Here is a 19,766-nt window from a genome sequence, read left to right as displayed (position 1 = left end):
ATTGCCAGAAGGTTTGCTGTGTCTCCCTGCACAGTCTCAAGGGCATGGAGGAGATTCTAGGAGACAAGCAGTTACTCTAGGAGAGCTGGAGAAGGCCATAGAAGGTCCATATCCCATCAGCAGGACCAGTATCTGCTCCTTTAGGCAAGGAGGAACAGGATGAGCAATGCCAGAGCCCTACAAAATGACCTCCATCAGGCCACTGGTGTGAATGTCTCTGACCAAACAACCAGAAAGACTTCATAAGGGTGACCCAAGGGCCCCATGTCCTCTAATGGGCCCTGAGCTCACTGCTCAGCAGCATGCAGCTCGATTGGCATTAGCCATAGAATACCAGAATTGGCAGATGCACCACTGGTGCCCTGTGCTTTTTACAGATGAGAGCAGGTTCACCCTGAGCACGTGACAGAAGTGAAAGGGTCTGGAGAAGCCATGGAGAACATTATGCTGCCTGTAACATCATTCAGCATGAGCAGTTTGGTGGTGGGTTAATGATTGTCTGGGGAGGCATATCCATGGAGGGTCACACAGACCGCTACAGGCTTGACAAAGGCACCTTGGCTGCCATTAGGTATCAGGATGAAATCCTTGGACCCATTGTCAGACCCTATGCTAGTACAGTGGCTCCTGGTGCACAACAATTCCTGGCCTCATGTGGTGAGAGTATGCAAGCAGTTCCTGGAGGAAGAAGGAATTGATACCATTGACTGGCCACCACACTTTCCTGACCTAAATCCAATAGAACACTTCTGGGACATTATGTTTTGGTCCATCCAATGCCACCAGGTTGCACCTCAGACTGTCCAGGAGCTCAGTGATGCCCTGGTCCAGATCTGGGAGGAGATCCCCCACAACACCATCTGTCATCTCATTAGAAGCATGCACCGATGTTGTCAGGCATGTATACAAGAACACAGGAGCCATACAAAGTGCTGCGTACAATTTTGAGTTGCTGCAATTTAATTTTGGCAAAATGGACTAGCCTGCCACATAATTTTTTCACTCTGAATTTTGGGGCGTCTTTGAATTCAGGGCTCTGTAGGTTGATCATTTTCATTTCCATCAAACGATGTGGCATCCTTTCGTTCCTAACAAATTACCCAGTCTATATCAGTATAGATATCCAGGAGGATTTCTTTTTCCCATTGAGATCTGATGTGTTTTCAAAGGGTTCCTTTAATTTTTTTGAGCAGTTTATATAGATACACTAGCAAAATACCCGTGCTTTGCAGCGGAGAAGTAGTGTGTTAAAGAAGTAATGAAAAAGAAAAGGAAACATTTTGAAAATAACATAACATGATTGTCAATGAAATTGTTTTGTCACTGTTATGAGTGTTGCTGCCATATATATATACAGTATACACACACACATCTCTCTCTCTCTCTATATATTGTGGTCCCCGGCCGGGGCTGGAGCCCGTCCGGGACGCCCAGGAGGATGTGAGGAGGGCTTGTGCCTCCTCCAGACCGTGAGGGGGCGCCGTCCTGGTTCTGTTGGGGGCCACGGGTCGAGGGCATGGAAGCCCTACCCTGTAGGGGCCCGTGGTCACCGCCAGGCGGAGCCCCAATGCCGGTTTATCCCGTACGGTCCTCGGCTGGGGCTGGAGCCTGGCCGGGGCGCTTTGGAGGACCGGAGGAGGGCGAGTGCCTCCTCCAGACCGAGTGGGGCGGCCGTCCTGGTTATGCAGGGGGCCTCGGGTACAGGGCTTGGAAGCCCAGCCCTGTAGGGACCCGTGGCCACCGCCAGGCGGCGCCCCAGTGCCTGTTTATTCCGGGAGCCCGGCACTTCCGCCACACCAGGAAGTGCCGGGGAAGACGAGGGGCGCCCGGACGGCTTCCGGGTGCGCAGCGGCATTTCCGCCACACGGGGTGTGTCCGCGGAGATTGCCGGGAGCAGCTGGAGCCCATCCGGTTCCTATAAAGGCGCCTCCCTCCAGTCGTTGACAAGAGTCGGGTGGAAGAGTGGCAACGTCTGGAGGAGGAAGGAGGCGGTGGGAAGAAAAGAAAAGAAAGAAAGAAAGAGAGAGAGAGAGAAAAGGAAAAGAAGAAAAGAGAAGGCATTGGATTGGCCTGGACTAAGGAGTTGGGGTTGGTGAGCGAATTGTGAAAAGATAATGGAAAATAAACCTGTGTTTGTGGGTGACATCAACGTGTCTGCCTGTCTGTGTCCGGGGCGAGGTTCACAATATATATATATATATATATATATATATATATATATATATATATATATATATATATATATATATATATATATATATATATACACACACACATACATATATACATACATATCTACATATATACACACACACATATACATACATATATATATATATATATAAATACACATATATATATCTATATCTCTATCTATCTATATATATATATATATATATATATATATATATATATATATATATATATATATATATATATATATATATACTGCTCAAAAGAATTAAAGGAACACTTTTTAATCAGAGTATAGCATAAAGTCAATGAAACTTATGGGATATTAATCTGGTCAGTTAAGTAGCAGAGGGGGTTGTTAATCAGTTTCAGCTGCTGTGGTGTTAATGAAATTAACAACAGATGCACTAGAGGGGCAACAATGAGATGACCCCCAAAACAGGAATGGTTTAACAGGTGGAGGCCACTGACATTTTTCCCTCCTCATCTTTTCTGACTGTTTCTTCACTAGTTTTGCATTTGGCTACAGTCAGTGTCACTACTGGTAGCATGAGGCGATACCTGGACCCTACAGAGGTTGCACAGGTAGTCCAACTTCTCCAGGATGGCACATCAATACGTGTCATTGCCAGAAGGTTTGATGTGTCTCCCTGCACAGTCTCAAGGGCATGGAGGAGATTCTAGGAGACAAGCAGTTACTCTAGGAGAGCTGGAGAGGGCCATAGAAGGTCCATACCCCATCAGCAGGACCAGTATCTGCTCCTTTGGGCAAGGAGGAACAGGATGAGCACTGCCAGAGTCCTACAAAATGACCTCCAGTAGGCCACTGGTGTGAATGTCTCTGACCAAACAATCAAAAACAGACTTCATGAGGGTTGCCTGAGGGCCCAAATGTCTACTGCGCCCTGTGCTCACTGCACAGCACCGGGGAGCTCAATTGGCATTTGCCACAGAATACCAGAATTGGCAGCTCCACCACTGGCATCCTGTGCTTTTCACAGATAAGAGCAGGTTCACCCTGAGTATATGTGAAAGACGTGAAAGGGTCAGGAGAAGCCGTGGAGAATATTATGCTGCCTGTAACATCGTTTAGTATGACTAGTTTGGTGGTGGGTCAGTGATGATCTTGGAGGCATATCCATGGAGCGACTCACAGACCTCTACAGGTTAGACTACGGCATCTTGACTGCCATTAGGTATCAGGATGAAATCCTTGGACCCATTGTCAGACCCTACGCTGGTGCAGTAGGTCCTGGTTTCCTCCTAATGCACGACAATGCCCGGCCTCATGTGGCAAGAGTATGCAGGCAGTACCTGGAGGATGAAGGAATTGAAACAATTGAATAGCCTTCACGATCCCCTGACTTAAACCCAATAGAACATCTGTGGGACATTATGTTTCGGTCCATTAGGCGCCTCCAGGTTGCTCCTCAGACTGTACAACAGCTCAGGGATGCCCTCATACAGATCTGGGAGGAAATGCCACAAGACACCATCCGTCGTCTCATTAGGAGCATGCCCGACGTTGTCAAGCATGCATACAAGCTCGTGGGGCCACACAAGATACTGAAAAGCATTTTGAGTAGCAGAAATTAAGTTTTTGAAAAAATGGACTATCCTGCCACATCTTCATTTCACTCTAATTTTAGGGTGTCTACACAATTGAGCCCTCTGTAGGCAGAAAACTTTTATTTCCATTAAAAGACTTGGCATCCTTTTGTTCCTAAGACATTGCCCTGTCGTTATTTGTATAGATATCCAACTTCATATTGAGATCTGATGTATCTAATGTGTTTCTTTAAAGTGTTCCTTTAATTTTTGTGAGCAGTGTATATATATATATATATATATATATATATATATATATATATATATATATATATATATATATATATATATATATATATATATATATATATAATCTATATATTTATACCTATCTATCTATATATTGTCAGGGATGCTTTGGGGACCACGGGTAGAGGGCTTGGAAGCCCAACCCTGTAGGGACCCGATATATATATCTCCTTTGGGGTGCGAGCAGCTGTTGCTGGGGGTGCCAGAATCCATCGAGGAAGAAAAATTAAAAACATTATTTGTACAAAATCTTAATTTATCTCTTCATTCCTAAATAATTAAATGGGCAGGCTATTTTGTATCAGTGCAATACGCTGCTTGTTAAAACGGATGACTCGTAATCTTACGTGCACTTAGTGCTGCGCGGGTATTATGAACTATCGTATCTGTTCATGTTCTATTTAAATTTTAAATATAAGTAATTTTTATTTAGTCGACAGAAATATGTTTAGTAGGAATGTAAGTTAAATTTAGTCATCATTACATAAATTTTTCTTCACCATAGAAATTTAAAGACTAAATTCAACTTCCATTCCTACCAAAGATATTTCTGGTGACTAAATAGAACCTACTTATATCCAAATTCGAGCTATTGAGCTGTCGCCTGCCTGCCTGAATAAGTCGCGCTCACTTTGCTCTTAGTTTTTTACTGTTCATTTAATCATGGCTAGTCGCGGAAAAATTATAAAATGGAAAGAGGATTACACTGAGTATGGCTTTACCAAAACAATTATTGATGGCGAATAAAGTATCCATTATTCATAAAGCTTCAATTGGTGATGTTTTTCTGTGTTAACCTCATATTGTTTCATACATCTTCTCAAACCAAGGGGGTGCGAGGGTAAAATTAATCGGGAAGCACTGATATATATATATTGAATATATTGAAATAGTTTTACTGTCCGCTCGACAGAAGCAGTGTACACAGGAATGCTCACTGCCAAATATACCAATGTGAACAGCTGCCCCATGCTCTCATTCAGATTTTTCTGATGAAGGAACTCAAGGAGATCAGTGGGAGATTTTCCTGCAAAATCATCCATGGCATACATTACAGTCAGTTCTGTTTTTAGCCGAGACAGATCAAAAAGCTCTCCGTGGCTTGTGTTAAAGTGGAGAAGGCTGCATGCGTAAAATTTTTCTTGTATTCCTGAAACTTCTGGGGCTCGAAGAGAGTGACAAACATCATGTTTTCGTGGTCTTGAAATCTGGTCTGTGTCTAGCAAATAATATTGTCCAGAATCCTGCCATGGAGTTGGCCGTAGTGCACGCGACGATCTTTCGCTCGGAGCATTTGTGGTGCGTTCAGTGGCCTCGGAGAGTTCCTCATATCGGCTTCTATCCAATCAATGGGTCTGAATACGGTGACGTTGCCATATGCCTGCTAGAGGGCCCTATTGACACCAACTCAAAATCTGATTGGTTGAAGCAACACGTTAATCGACATTTATTCTGTGTTAGAATGCCTCCACAACAGATTGTGAAAGCCTCTCTGCCTGGCAACAAATGACGGCTGAAATGTGATTGGTTAAATATTTTAATACAAAACTCCGCCTCCCACGGCTATCGAGCTGCATTCTATTACAGTATATGGACAAAAATACGTTCCAGTTATGACCATTACGCGTTGAATTTCGAAATGAAACCTGCCCAACATTTGTAAGTAAGCTGTAAGGAATGAGCCTGCCAAATTTCAGCCTTCTACCTACACGGGAAGTTGTAGAATTAGTGATGAGTGAGTGAGTGAGTGAGTGAGTGAGTGAGTGAGTGAGTGAGTGAGTGAGTGAGGACCTTGCCTTTTATTAGTATAGATTAACAGAACAGATTAAAGAAGTATGCAGCCAAGACTGCAGCTGAACTTTCATACGTTTTAATACTTTGTGCAATGCTGACTCCGTCTGTAAACACACTATAGGCAGTCACACAAATGGAAGAGCACAAGTGAGCTGGAGGATCAGCACTCAGCAGTCAGCAAATGTGACATGAGCTGTGATTTTCAGTTGTGTGATTTGAAATAGTGTAGTAAACAGATCAGCCACTGTGCTTAGAAAATCTGACGGATCACATAATATGATATCACTTTAATGTCATTAAAATGACAGAAAAATTGCTTATGGTGAAATTAACATATCCTTATTTTTGAAAGAAATTAGAAAATGCATGCATGGTGTAATATTCAAATTTTCTGGGATTGGGTCAACTGTTTTGAGGTTAGGTGGAATGTTGAAGCTAAATAGACCCCTGATGTGTGTTATGTCTAGGGATTGTTCCCACCTTGTACCTAATGCTTGCTCTGTAACACTTCAAAGCTTCAAACAACAAGGCAGTGGTTTTTGGATTTGGTCTTACAAAATGCCCAGAGCCAGAATGGAAGGGTCATATTCTGCCACACGAAAACACATGGAAAAATAAAGTCATGATTTTCCAAGTTAGTGAAAACCAACCAAAAGACGGGCCTAAGAAAACATGGAAGGAGGTAGTAAATGGTGACTTGAAATTGAGAGATATAAAAGAGAGTAATGTGCAAGACAGAAAAGAATGGAGAAGATGGATTCATGGCTACCTTGGAATAGGAGCCTCTAAACGTATGATGATGATGATGATTGTGGTCACTGGAGATCGTAGCGTGTGACATCACCAGTGTGACAGTATAAAAGTTGCCACTGTGTGCTTTCTGCATCTGTAATTAAGGATTTCTATAAAAAAGTACTGTGCTATTGTTCATATTTTAAAGGTTGTGAATCTGGCATGAATTTTTGACTATGAGTTTGCTTATGGATTTGTTTTTTTTTTTTTTTATTGGTTTCTGATTTATTTTTCAGCCTACTGTGATCCTTACTGACTACGTATACATCTAGTGCTTTGGCCTCGTTACTTACTTTCTGATCTCCACAGTGTTGCCTCTGCCTGTGTCTAAGCTTCTCGTTCAGCAAAAGGATTTGTCAAATAAACTGACAGCAGTTTGTGAATGATAGAGTAGAGTCGTGTAAAACCAAAACACCAGACCAAAATCAAATAAAAAAAATAATGAAGCTTGTGGTTCTAAAGATAACTAATGAGCCTTTCCCTGTTTTTTTCTATTGTACAATTTGCTATTTGTTTTTATTTGAATCCAAAAAACCTGCCACAGAGTGAAATATGATATTCAAAATGGAAAAATACTAATCAGAGTTTCTAACCAGTAAATCAAACAGAAGCACTTAGACAAAGGGAATTATTAGAAAGTATCATCAAATGTGAACAAAGAAGGATAAACCCATCCATTTTCCAACGCACTGAATCCGAACACAGGGGTCTGCTGGAGCCAATCCCAGGGTACAAGGCAGGGACCAATCCCAGGCAGGGTGCCAACCCACCGCAGGACACACACAAACACACCAGGGCCAATTTAGAATCGTCAATCCACCTAACCTGCATGTCTTTGGACTGTGGGAGGAAACCCACGCAGACAACATGCAAACTCCACGCAGGGAGGACCTGGGAAGTGAACCCAGGTCTCCTAACTACAAGGCAGCAGTGCTACCACTGCGCCACCGGATAAACCAGGTTGGTTTAAATATTGTTATGCAGATGACATCATTCAGTGAGATGAGTGTCATAACAACCATTACCCAAAATGGCAGTGCCCATTGCATTACTGTAAAAAAATAACAATAAACAAGAATAATTAACCTTAAGTAGAAGTATATGAGAGTAGAACTTTGAGCTACATTTTTTGTGTGAAAAAATACTCAGGAGCTGCACTGCCATGCCACCTATTAATAATAATTCATTATTTAGGGTTGATGCTTTGTTCAAGTTTCTACTCTTTGCCCAGTGCTACTGGTATTGGCAATCTTTTTCTATAATTTACTTGAACATTCCAGTTGATTTTGTGACTTCTCTCATTGCGCTAAGTAACACAGTTTGGTTGAGGCACCTGTTTATTTGTGCGAATCTGAGAGAGACAGGCTGTGGGCCAAGGGGAGGGGAAGGCAGGACCTCAGGAGCAGGGAGCTGGGTGGGTTCCTCCTCACTCACACATCAGCCTCCATTCAAGTCGCTCTACCTCTCGCCACGTGTTGGAAGGTAACTTGCCTTCACTTAGCCAACAATACCTGTTTGTTCAGCAGACATTATCATCTACAGATTGTTATAGAGTAACGTTTGACGTTTTTGAGAGAGATCACAGCTACGTGTGTTTTAGAGGGTACCTGCTCATTAGCAGAGATATCACGGCCACGTGCTCATCAGAGCTGAACACGATCAGATACAGCGGCAATGTTTGACGTTCGAGTGTACCTACCTTCCGCTTGGCCAGAAATACCTTGCCAACTTTTTACATTTTTGGCAGAGATCACAGCTACATTCTCACCCCTGATAGCAAAACCAAAAATATTGTATATCAAGAGGCCCTTGGAAACAAAAGTTATCAATATAAATTCTTCTCAATACAAATTATTACATTTTAAAATTTTTTTTTTTATTGATTTTTAAAGTTTGTCCTGTTTCACTACTACGCGGGCAGAGCAGCGGGGGACAGCTAGTATAATAATGAAAGGAAGCATGGATGCACAAACGTTTGCACTGCTGTTTAACAGCTCCTGGGTTCAGATTTGGATTTAGGGCCTGTCTTTGTGGAGTTTACAAATTCTGCCCATGATAGCATTATGTATGCGGGTTTGGCTCCACACTCCCATCACTGTTTGGAAGCCCTTCAACCCAACACCATCGGTAATGTCACCGATGAGCTAGACAGCTGAGGCAACAACATGGCAAGGGGATGGTATAAATGTGCAAAAGTGCTTTTATTAAAAAACAATCAAAAACAAAGTGTCCAATAAATAGTGAAGTGATTCACAAATCTTCATTAAATAAATACTCCTTAAAAGTCAAAACGTGGAGGTTAAAAAAACAATAGAAAAAACAATCCTTTTAAAAAAAACGAGGTTAACACATTCCTTAGGAAGCAGTCTTTAAAAACAACAAGCTCGGTGCTTCTTTTAACTGGTGACTCCCCTGCTTCTCCCTGTCCAGGCTTCGCAACAGGGGAGCCACTCTCTCTGCAGCTGCCCTTTTCCTTTCATAAGCACGAGACTGGAGACCTCCCGATCCCTGGCTTCGGTCTGGCACTCATCCCAGCCTCGAGACGGTTCAATCCAATGACCAGGACGTTCACGTTGGATACTCCCCGACCAAGCCTCCCGACTCCCGCTGCCTTTCCGGCCTTCTGCGGCCAGTCACCTTCCCCTGGTCACTCTGCTCGCTCAACGGGAGCAACTTCCAACTCCAACGCCTGGGTGTAAGCCTAACACCCAGGCCCTCGCAGCTCCCTGCGAGCGCTCATTTGCTCGCTCGCTCACCCACACGCTCTTCGTGGCTTTCTCTCCCTCGCACTGACCTGCTTCCCAATAACCTCCGTCTCCTTCTCTTTTCTTTTTCCGTCGTTCTTTTTTTTTGATCCCATCCGACTCGCGCTTCTTTTAAACAGCAAGGGGCCATAGCAGCTGCAGCACATTAGCCACAGGAGCAATCATGGATGTGGGCAGTTCCTCACCTGTGCACTAGATGAGAAATGCCCACACCTCAGATCACCCCGCGGCTTGCTACGACTACTACGCCCCCTCATGAAGCCGCGAGCGTGGTGATTATTTATTTAAATGGCCTTTGCTCAGCGAGCTGTGGACCCATAACACCACATGTATTTTTTCCCCCTTGGGTAGTTTGGTTTTCCTCTCACACTCCAAAGTTGTGCCTGTTAAGTTAACTGAATTGGGCACAGTAGTGTGAGTCAGTATACTTTGGCGCCCTGGCCAGAGATGGTTTCAGGCATGTGCCTCATGGTGCTGGAATAGGTTCTTCCCTATAATGATTCTAAATTGGATGAAAAGGTTTTGAGAAATGAATGGATAATTATGTACAGTAATATCATCAATGTCATAAGAGGTTTGTAGGTGACTGGGCCTACACATAACGATACTGCTTGCTGTGATCAGGGTGTTCACTCGTGCTGAACAAAACAGGCAAGCTTTAATTCACTTACAGTTTTGTGAAACTGACTCTAAAATTTGTTTTATGGGTGATTTACAATTAAGAAAAATGAAACTCACTAGAGTTTTGTGGGGTTGTAAAGGTTTTTATTTTGGGTGAAAAACAAGAAATACTGCCCCCTAATGCTTTGTTCACATTTACGCATTTATCTGTTGTCACACATGTGTGCTCAAGGACTAGAAGGAAGGTAATTTAATGCTAGACCAGGGGGTGGCGAGGTGTACTAATCCGCTCTCTCTTTCCACTGCAGGCCTGTTATGTAAAATTCCGCCCAGGCCTCCATGACATTCCTTCCAATCATGAGCCTGATGACGTCACTTCCAGTTCCGGTCATAATCACCTCACGTCCTCTGCTGCACTTTAAAAACCTACCATCTCAACCCTACCAGTCAGTTCTGTTTTGGACTCCGATCTGGACATACTTGTACACAAAATTAATCATTTTGTAGCCAGGATCAATTATACAGGAGGCTACCCCAAACCTTTTTTGGCTCGGTTGTCTCATTTTTTGACACTGTATTCTTTTCTGAAGTTGCACAAAGAAATCCGTACCAAGTGGATAAAATCAGTTCTATTTATTCCTCTCATTCACATCACCACAGAGGAGTGCAGTATGTTCTTTAAAAATGTGACATGCAGCATTTTTTACACACGAAGACAGACTAAAGGTCAACATCATGCACATTTGTGGTGACGCGTGTCAGGAGTCCATGGTGATACTTGATTGCTCAGGCTTTGTGGGTGTAGACACATTGCTGGTGGAAAGCCATGTGGCTGCAGAGTGTTTGATGGGGAAATTGGCAGATTGCTAGTTCCACTGCCATTCCCCATTGACAGTTTGTGGGTCTTTAAGGTAAGAACCCACACTTAGAAGAATTTAAAAAGATCTGAGCTGGGGAAAAGGAGGAGAAGAAAGAGGATAGAAATTGAGAATGGAGTAGAAAAGGAAGACAATTTTGACTGTGTTTTTATTCATAGTTTTTGCTGTATTTATAGGAGCTTATTTAGGATTGATTTTAACATGCACATGCAATAGTTTTTATGGATTATTTATTGGAAGAACTGCATCCACTTTCTTGGATACTGATGGTTTGTGAATTAAAGCATTGACCTTGTTGTTTGTGTTCCCATTGTCCTATCCATCCCTGGTTATGACTATTAAAGATCTAGGAGGTGGAAGATGCCAGGACTCCAGGCAAGCAGTGAATTATTGTGCATTTTTAAACATGAAAATCTCATCTCAATTTTTTGCTGCTGGAGGCGAAATATCATTTATTTTGCAAATTATTTTGCAAAGAGCTTGTTTCAACCTCGATGGCAGACTCCCAGGCAATTTCTGGATCAAGAAATTAATATGGCTAATGCTGCACTATGAGAATTTAAGGAGTTACCACTATGTATTATTCCACCTTCACTCTGTTGCTATACATTCCCAGTCAAAGAGTTTGAAGTGAAATGCAAGGCTGTTGTCAATTTGTTGCACAATCTAGATAAGAGACATTAAAGATTACATAAGAAAACACTAAGTGGGTATCCTATTGTCTAAAATACAACACCACCAAATGCCATTTCTGGCTAAGTGTTTTATTATTTTTTATTTTCTGTATTGACTTGAGGTCAGAGGTCAACATTATGTTACAACCTCAACAAATTTACCTTTGAATGGACCCACTTTGAGCTACCATTAGAAAGGTGGTCACATGAAATGTCCCACTGGGAAGCGCCTACATCTTATACTTTATGTAGCATATAGACACAGTCTGCTGGGCCTAAACAATTTCTTTACATCAGCCAGGTGAAGCATGTGTGTATTTGTGCTCCACTCTACAGCCATCGGCCCAATAAGCTGTGACTTGTTCTCATGTGAGGGATTATGAGTGAATGACATTTACTTTCCTAATATATTTCACCTTGAACTCTTGGGTAAATAAACTGACAAACTTTTTGTCCCATATTTCTCCTTCAAACCTTTGTCGATTTAGATAAATCAAAAGTGCAAAAAAGACATTTGTCTGCTAATGAGCCCATCGTAGGTGAGTATGTGTGACTGTGCCCAGTGCTGGACTAGCACACCCTGTCCTAATGTCACTAGAGCAGGCCATGGCACCCAGTAATCCCTGAATTGTTTCAAGTGGCATATAGAATGGATATGTGGAAGGATGGGGACAATTAGTTTAAGAGACTACATAATTACAAGCTGTATGTACACAAAAGGCATTTTTTTCAGGAGCATATAATGAATTGCTTTTAATTTCATTACAACTATTATTATAATCCACATATACTGATGATTTATGTTAATGCATCATCAGTGACAATGCCAGCAGACACCCTCACCCAGCCAACTCAACCTGTGTCAATTAACTTTTCCACTCCACGCTTCATTATTCCTGATCCACAACTATCTAAAGCCCTCTACAGCCTACTTCTATAGGTACACACCATGCACTTAAACTGTTCCTGCTGCATTCAGGCACCAAGCCTGCATACCCATCTCTGTTTGTCTTATTGATCTCCTCCACCTGCCTGCCACGACCAAGAAGATTCAGACTTCATACAATATCTGCCCTGAGAGTAGTTGCTAGAATGGTATCTGGAAATCTGAGCTGCTTTCATAGGCCCACCTTCACCTGCCAGCCTTCAGCTGTTTCTAGCTGCCCGGTTGATGGCGTTGCATGTGGCCTCACCCCAGCTCTAATGAAAGTGGTGGCTCATTTGGCTGCATGGAGGTGCTTACTTTGTGTAACGCTGCTGTTGATGGATTACGCAAGCACCTACAGCCCTTGGTCATGGTAAAATAGAAGTTACCTTCACTCAGGGCTTTCTGAGCTGTGCTCTGTATTATACATTAATTTAAAATATTGAAGTAGCGTTAAAATCAAAGGTGTTTCTTAAATGTATTTAGCTGGACTTACTTTTCGTATGAATTATGTGGATGATAAGAAACCACTTTTTGAACCATCTGGGATGATGGGAAAGAACAGCCATTTAAAACCTACACTGCTTAAGTGGATTCAGCCTAAATGCATTTGGTAGGTTAGATATTGCAGTGATTTACTGGAAAAATGAACTAGGAAAATATTAATAGCACACAATCAAGATGTTCTTCATTAGACCACAGTCATTAATGCATAGCATCTATACGACAGCCACTCTAAAATGAAAGCTTACCCTCAATGAAAAGCTGTTAACATTTTGAACTACAGCATAAATGTAAAGGAGTCCACTGGGTTAAAAGTCCTACTTCATTTCCCCTTTTTTTACAGTCATCTGAAAATTATGTCCAACAAACATGATGTTCAGGCAAAAAGAAATGGCAAGCCTGAATTACGTTTGCCTAAGCAATTCAGAGGCTGCTTTTAGTGCCGTAATAAAATCTGAGGAGAAGAATCAGGCCTACTGCAGAGCTACGGGGAGGCTCAAGTATGACATGCTTAATTTAGAAAAATGGTATGAGGGGAGTGACGGTCAGGCTTTGTTTTATCTCACTGTAACATTTACAGTATGAAACAAACAAACACAAGAACAAATAAACAAATCTGAATGTCAGATCAAACCTGCCCACCAGATTTTTTGGCTTTTGTGTTAGTGATGTATGCATTAAAAGTTCCACTGTAATTGGAATAATGGAAAGTTTTAATTTTGTTAACAGGAAGTTCTTTCTTTGCTCTTTATTTATTAATGGTATTATTAATATTTAACTAAAACACTAGTAGAATGCATGTGCTTAAATGTTTTGGTTTGTGATTTTTTTATTAATCCTGAGACCCAAAGAATACACAACAGGCTTAAAAATAACGGTTCTTTAATTTCACTTGAAGGATCTTTGGGATGTGTGGCCCCTTGAAGAAGGGGAAGGGGTCTTTGCATATTAAGATGGTTTTTTATGCTTTGAAAAACTTCCAAATATGTAGAAAAAAAGGTAAATCTTTAATGTTTGGTAAGCTACCGAGCATGACACTAACAAATTAAGAAAACCTGGACTTTGACTGTTTAATTATATATAGGTAGGTTATGTGTGAGTCCCCCATGGCATCACTCTGAAGAACCACTCTGGCACCTTTATTTTTAAGCGTGTAGTTAGGTTTAGAAAATTATTGGGTGAATTAATGGCTTTTGATGATAAAAATAATTCTGAAACATTCTGAATAAAAACATACTTTCTAGAAACGGGAATATTCCTGTAACAATGGGAAACATGACATTCTGAGAATGTGATGCTTTTTTGTTATGTAGTTGGAGTGAGAAACAGGCCACATAAGGACACTTAACAAAAGAGTGTCTGTGCATCTCGTAGATTTAGAAATTGCGATCACTTTAAAAATGCCGTTACCTTCATAACTCTAAGGTCACGTTTAATTCCCAGACCCACTCACGACGTAGAAATGACTCATCTTCATTCCCATTAAAAACATCAGCTTGCATAAGATTTGGTTCAGAATATTTCAATGGCACGTTTACTTTGTCTGTCAACTCATATATTCCAATACATATGTGTGTAAGATGTGTTCAGTTTTAAATAATTACGTTTCGATGATAAATTATTAGTCAGTTAGTAAAAGCTTTTAAACATACATTTGGAACTAAACAATATCCTGGGACTGAAAACGTTTTATAAAACAAGGCACATCATTTTCTGAAAATTGTGCCATAGGCTGTGCGAGCAGCAGGAGTCCGAAAGATTTGATTCCTTAATATTCCCGGCATGGGATTTGTCTGTATTGCCTGTAGCGATGTCTCTGACAGCTCGAGCAGCCGCCTGCAGACCGACCGACAACTCAGGGTGGGGATCGCCCACTGCTCATCGATGTCCATTTATCCCATTCTTCGGACTCCTATCGCCTGTCATCCATACTGACGGCACACCTATATTTCAGGTAGACTGTTTACAACACTTTTCTATGGCTTTAGGGCAGAATTTAAATTTGCTTATTTCCACACATCAATCCAATGTCTTACTTTTAGTACATATCAGTGAAATAATTAAGTTATACGTTTTCCGAAATAGCGTCATTCATTGTTACAGTCCTGGAGACCAATAAATGTGAGACTGGTACGGTCTTCTTTTATGCCTCTGTTTCCCTTCTGAAATAAGCGATGAGACATTTTTAGTTAGTTCTGATTTGAACCGCTGTGCAACCCTCACCTGTCTCTTTCACGTCATAAAACATTTCGACACCACGTGATCCAATCCGAGGTGTTGTGGGCGGAGCCTATGCGGGCGCTAAACTCTAGGCTACTAATGGCCGCGGACGGGTGGCAGTCCATCTTACTCATTAGCAGTTTAATCACGATCTGTGGAAATGTGGGATGGAAAAAAAAAACTAACTCACACACGTGCAATATATAAACACCACAGGTTCTTGATTTGAACCCATCATGTTGTATCATTGATACAATAAGGCTACCCACAACGGTGAAAGCCCATCTCTACAATCCAGGGTAATCTGAAATGAAAATCTGAAGGAGTCAAGTTTGCTTTTATTTATTTTAACATTATTTAATCCTTTAATCTGTGGCATAGCATACTTATGTATTCTGATTGTTCAGGGTCGCGGTGCCCAACCAGGCAACATCGTTGGCAAATTAGAATGTACAGGAAGTTTATTCTTCTTGTCTTTTTAAGAGTATGCTTTATTTTAAAACATAAAATTAATCATCTGTTCATTTAGCAAACTCATTGATCACGATTTGGTGGGTCGCAGAGCATGGCAGGATCAGCCCGGGTCACTGCAGGTCGTTCTCACGCAGTCTGTATTTTTTATACTCTGTTAAGTAATGGTGGCGTCGGGATCACCTAGTTCTCTTTATTTTCACTTTAATTCTGTTTCCTCCCACATCGGACATACTTGTGGATTTATTTAGTTGGCGACTCGAAATTGACCCAAGCTGTCTGGTCCTGATGCTGTCGGGATAATCTCCAGCCTCCAGGAGATATATTCCTTAAAAATAGGTGTCAGAAAAGGAATCGACAAGATAAATATGTCCAGTTGTGCATTGTGTCTTCAGTTCCAGCAGAAAACGAATGGTATGTGCATCAGGCGTTACGCAGAAAATATATTGTATGCTACCCAAACGTGACTCTTCTAAAATGTAAAAAGTTCTTCAAATACGGAAAGGATTCATTTAGTGTTCAGCAGAGGGTCGTATGAGAAAGCCCTCCGAACAGAAGAGCAATTCCCCACTGAGGCTTTACCAACTTGACATTTAAACCTCTAAACACATGGCATCAAAATCTCGGTTTAGAATGTGACATGAACAGATTTGCCTTTCAAAAGAAAGCCTCTAATTTAATAAATATGTTTCAAAAAAAAAATAACTTTCTTTTGCAAAAAGAACAATATAAAATATATGTGTTATAATTGAAGCCCTTCTTCGTTTTAAATCAGTGACGCTCTGTAAACAAATAAGAAAACTGATGTGGCTTAACTTGGTTTTGAATTAAATTAGTATTATTTTGTCATCTTCCTTATTCGGGATTTATTTGAGGTTGTGAAGAAATTAAAATCATAATTTATTAGATTTTTTCCATCATTAGTGGTTTAGATCTCAACATATCTGAAAGTCATATTTAACACATATATAATCACACCATTTGCTTATATCTTACTTTGTTTTCCTAAACTGAAATATTTGCTAGCAACAGAAGTTTCATCCACACCAGTTTTCCCAGTTTGTTGTTAAGTCCACCATAACATTACCAATGCCACGTCGTAAACCACCAATCCTTACCTCTCCTAGTCTGTCGTATCTTAGGGCTCAACATACTCTCAGTCCAGGGCGGCTTCCACTCAGCTCTTTAGCATCCTGATTCAGATCCACTTTCCTGGGAACATCGCATCATCATCATCATCATCATCATCATCACCGTCGTCGTCGTCGCGACGCTGGATGTGCTGGACCAGCGCTGGAAAAGCCTCGCCGGCTGAGAGCACCGGCCGGTCTGCGGACCACTCCCACTGTCAGCCCAGGAATGATGTCGCGCTGTCGTCCGCTGGCTAATACATTATTTACCAAGCTCGGAATTAATTCCACTCCAAAGTAACCATTAAGTGCCTGAGTGATTACTGTCAATAATTCAATAGGGCAGCAACACAAGGAATGCGTCTGTTTTCCTTTTTGCGTCTCTTAATTGGCCACGTTCCACAACCACAGATGATCTCTACACGGAGATTAGCGCACCGTGTTAACGTTCAAATAAAAACTGTCTGTTCATCCTTTCGCGTTTCTTTTCCTTTCTTCGAGAATAAAGGCTTCCGGCGTGGCAGCAATCAAATCAGTGATCTGCAGTTCTGTGTAGAGCTTTTTTTTTTTACATGGGAGGGCGTAGCAATGACATTACGCACCGAGCAGGCAGAGCGCGTGGAGTAATAAAACGGCAAATGTGAGGATGGCCCCTTTTTGGATGTCAAAAGAAAAGAAAAGCGGACGCGATTTTCGGCACTTTAGAGGTTAAAAAACAAATCTGAAGTTCGACTTTGTTAACGTGGGTTAAATCAGGGAGCATGACTACTGACACACACTTCACTCTCGGAAAAGATGCATCATATTACAGCAACCGTTTAAAAACACACAGACTTGTAAATGAGATAAAAGGAAAGCTTAATCCGTAAGTTTATGACGTGTGCTTGCTCACATATCTGACCCATACTCTGATTTAAACTAATTTAAAAAAACAAGTAAGCGGTCTTAAATCGTCTGGGCTTTCAAGCCATGTCTGCCTTTTTCAACAGTTGCTCTCTGATTTTTCACCTACTGATATTGTCCTATCATACGTTACAGAAGGTCACATCAGTCAAAAGATGACTAGAGGGCTTCAGCTCTTGACGAGGACCAAATGGAACAACCAGCCGAGACAGAGAAGATGCATCATTGTCACCTTTTTTTTTTTGTTGTCAGAGAGGCACACACACATCAACCACTGTCACATCTATCATTCATCCATTTTCAGGCGGGCGTAGTCCAGTTGTAGGGAGATGGAGCTCACAATAGAGCAGGGCTGCAACCAGTGCTGAACGGTGCGTCAGTCCATCAAAAGGCAAACTCGCTTACATTTCCACACTCACTCACATTTAAAGTCACCAATTGACCTAACACACAGTTTTAGAGGATGTGCCTGGAATATCTGGAGACAATCCAAGGAACAAAACAGGGAGAATGGGCAAATTCCAGACAGGCAGCGACCAGGCTGGGATTCTATTCCATTGTCCACACTCTTAATAATAATGGTGCCAGAGTGGTTCTTCAGAGCAGTGCCACAGAGGAACCAAGACCCATCCACATGAAGGATCCAGAAAGAACCTTTATTTATTTAGATTAGTAAGAGACTCCTTGCAGTAAATTAGCATGAATAGATGGTAACAGATTTGTGAAATACCAATAGCATGTGATTTTAATAGGACTCTGGCTGCATACAATAACACAGGCTAAGTCCTGGTTTTCTTACTCTTTTAGTGTGCTTTTAGGTAACTTACAAAACATGAACTATTTTAGTTTTTTTTCTACATATTAGGAAGTTTTTCAAAGCACAAAGATCCAACTTCATACACAAAGAACCCATCAAAAAATTAAATGGTGCTTCATCACGCAGTAGTTCTATGAGGAACCATACAACCCACTAAAGCACCATTATTTTTAAGAGTGTAGGTGCTGTGGGGCAGCACTAAACACCGCACTAACATTGCCACCTACAACAGTAGGCCCACACCTGGACAAACTGGTGAGGAAGGCAGGCTCTATTGTAGGCATGGAGCTGGACAGTTTGACATCTGTGGCAGAGCGATGGGCACTGAGCAGGCTCCTGTCAATCATGAAGAATCCATGGCATCAACTGAACAGTATCATCTCCAGACAGAGGAGTAGCTTCAGCGACAGACTGCTGTCACTGTCCTGCTTCACTGACAGACTGAGGAGATCATTCGTCCCCCACACTATGCGACTCTTCAATTCCACCTGGAGGGGTAAACGTTAACATTATACAAAGTTATTGTCTGATATACCTGCATTTTTATCAATCTTTAATTTAATATTGTTTTTTTATCAATATGCTGCTGCTGGAGTATGTGATTTTCTCCTTGGGATTAATAAAGTATCTATCTATCTATCTATCTATCTATCTATCTATCTATCTATCTATCTATCTATCTATCTATCTATCTATCTATCTATCTATCTAAACTCTTTTTTGCAAATGCAAATCAGGTGTAGTTGAAGGTTATCTCAGAAGAAATGGGCCTAAGGAAGGATGGGTGGGTTGCTGGTTTATCACAGGGCTCATCCACACACAGCAACACTGCCTGTTCCAGGACTATTTTACAATCACCACTTCACCTTACGTACATTTTTGAATATGTGGGAGGCAAGCAAAGAAGTGTAGAAATCTCACACCCACACATGGGAACAATCAAATCTCCACTGTGAAAGGTGATAAGGTCTGGGATCAAATCTATTTAAAAATCACATCCTGCACACTCAGTCTGTAAATCACAACAGCTTTGTTTGTCACTTACTGAGGACAAAGTAAAACTGAATCAAAAACAATGCAGTTTATGGAATTTGAACGATGGATGCCCCCAGGATACCTTCGTCTAGCCAAGCAGCAGGCTAAGCCAGGGAGGAGATCAAGGACACACTGGAGGCCTGGCTCGGCTCTCGTCGCATGGGATCAACAAGAAATAATCCACATG

General features: G+C 41.6%; 1 protein-coding gene across 1 annotated transcript in view; it reads right to left on the bottom strand.

Annotated features, from left to right (window-relative positions):
* Nucleotides 1-17,354, bottom strand: part of arhgap22 (Rho GTPase activating protein 22) — a 260,856-nt gene extending 243,502 nt beyond the window's left edge. The window contains exon 1 of the mRNA XM_039774054.1: nucleotides 16,813-17,354. Coding sequence (XP_039629988.1) covers nucleotides 16,813-16,846 — 34 coding nt within the window. The 5' untranslated portion in view covers nucleotides 16,847-17,354. The remainder of the gene's footprint in view (nucleotides 1-16,812) is intronic.
* Between the last annotated feature and the right edge of the window lie 2,412 nt (nucleotides 17,355-19,766).

The sequence above is a fragment of the Polypterus senegalus genome, chromosome 1, assembly GCF_016835505.1.
Source record: "Polypterus senegalus isolate Bchr_013 chromosome 1, ASM1683550v1, whole genome shotgun sequence".
NCBI classification, from domain to species: domain Eukaryota; kingdom Metazoa; phylum Chordata; class Cladistia; order Polypteriformes; family Polypteridae; genus Polypterus; species Polypterus senegalus.
This window is presented reverse-complemented; position numbering and strand designations above follow the sequence as displayed.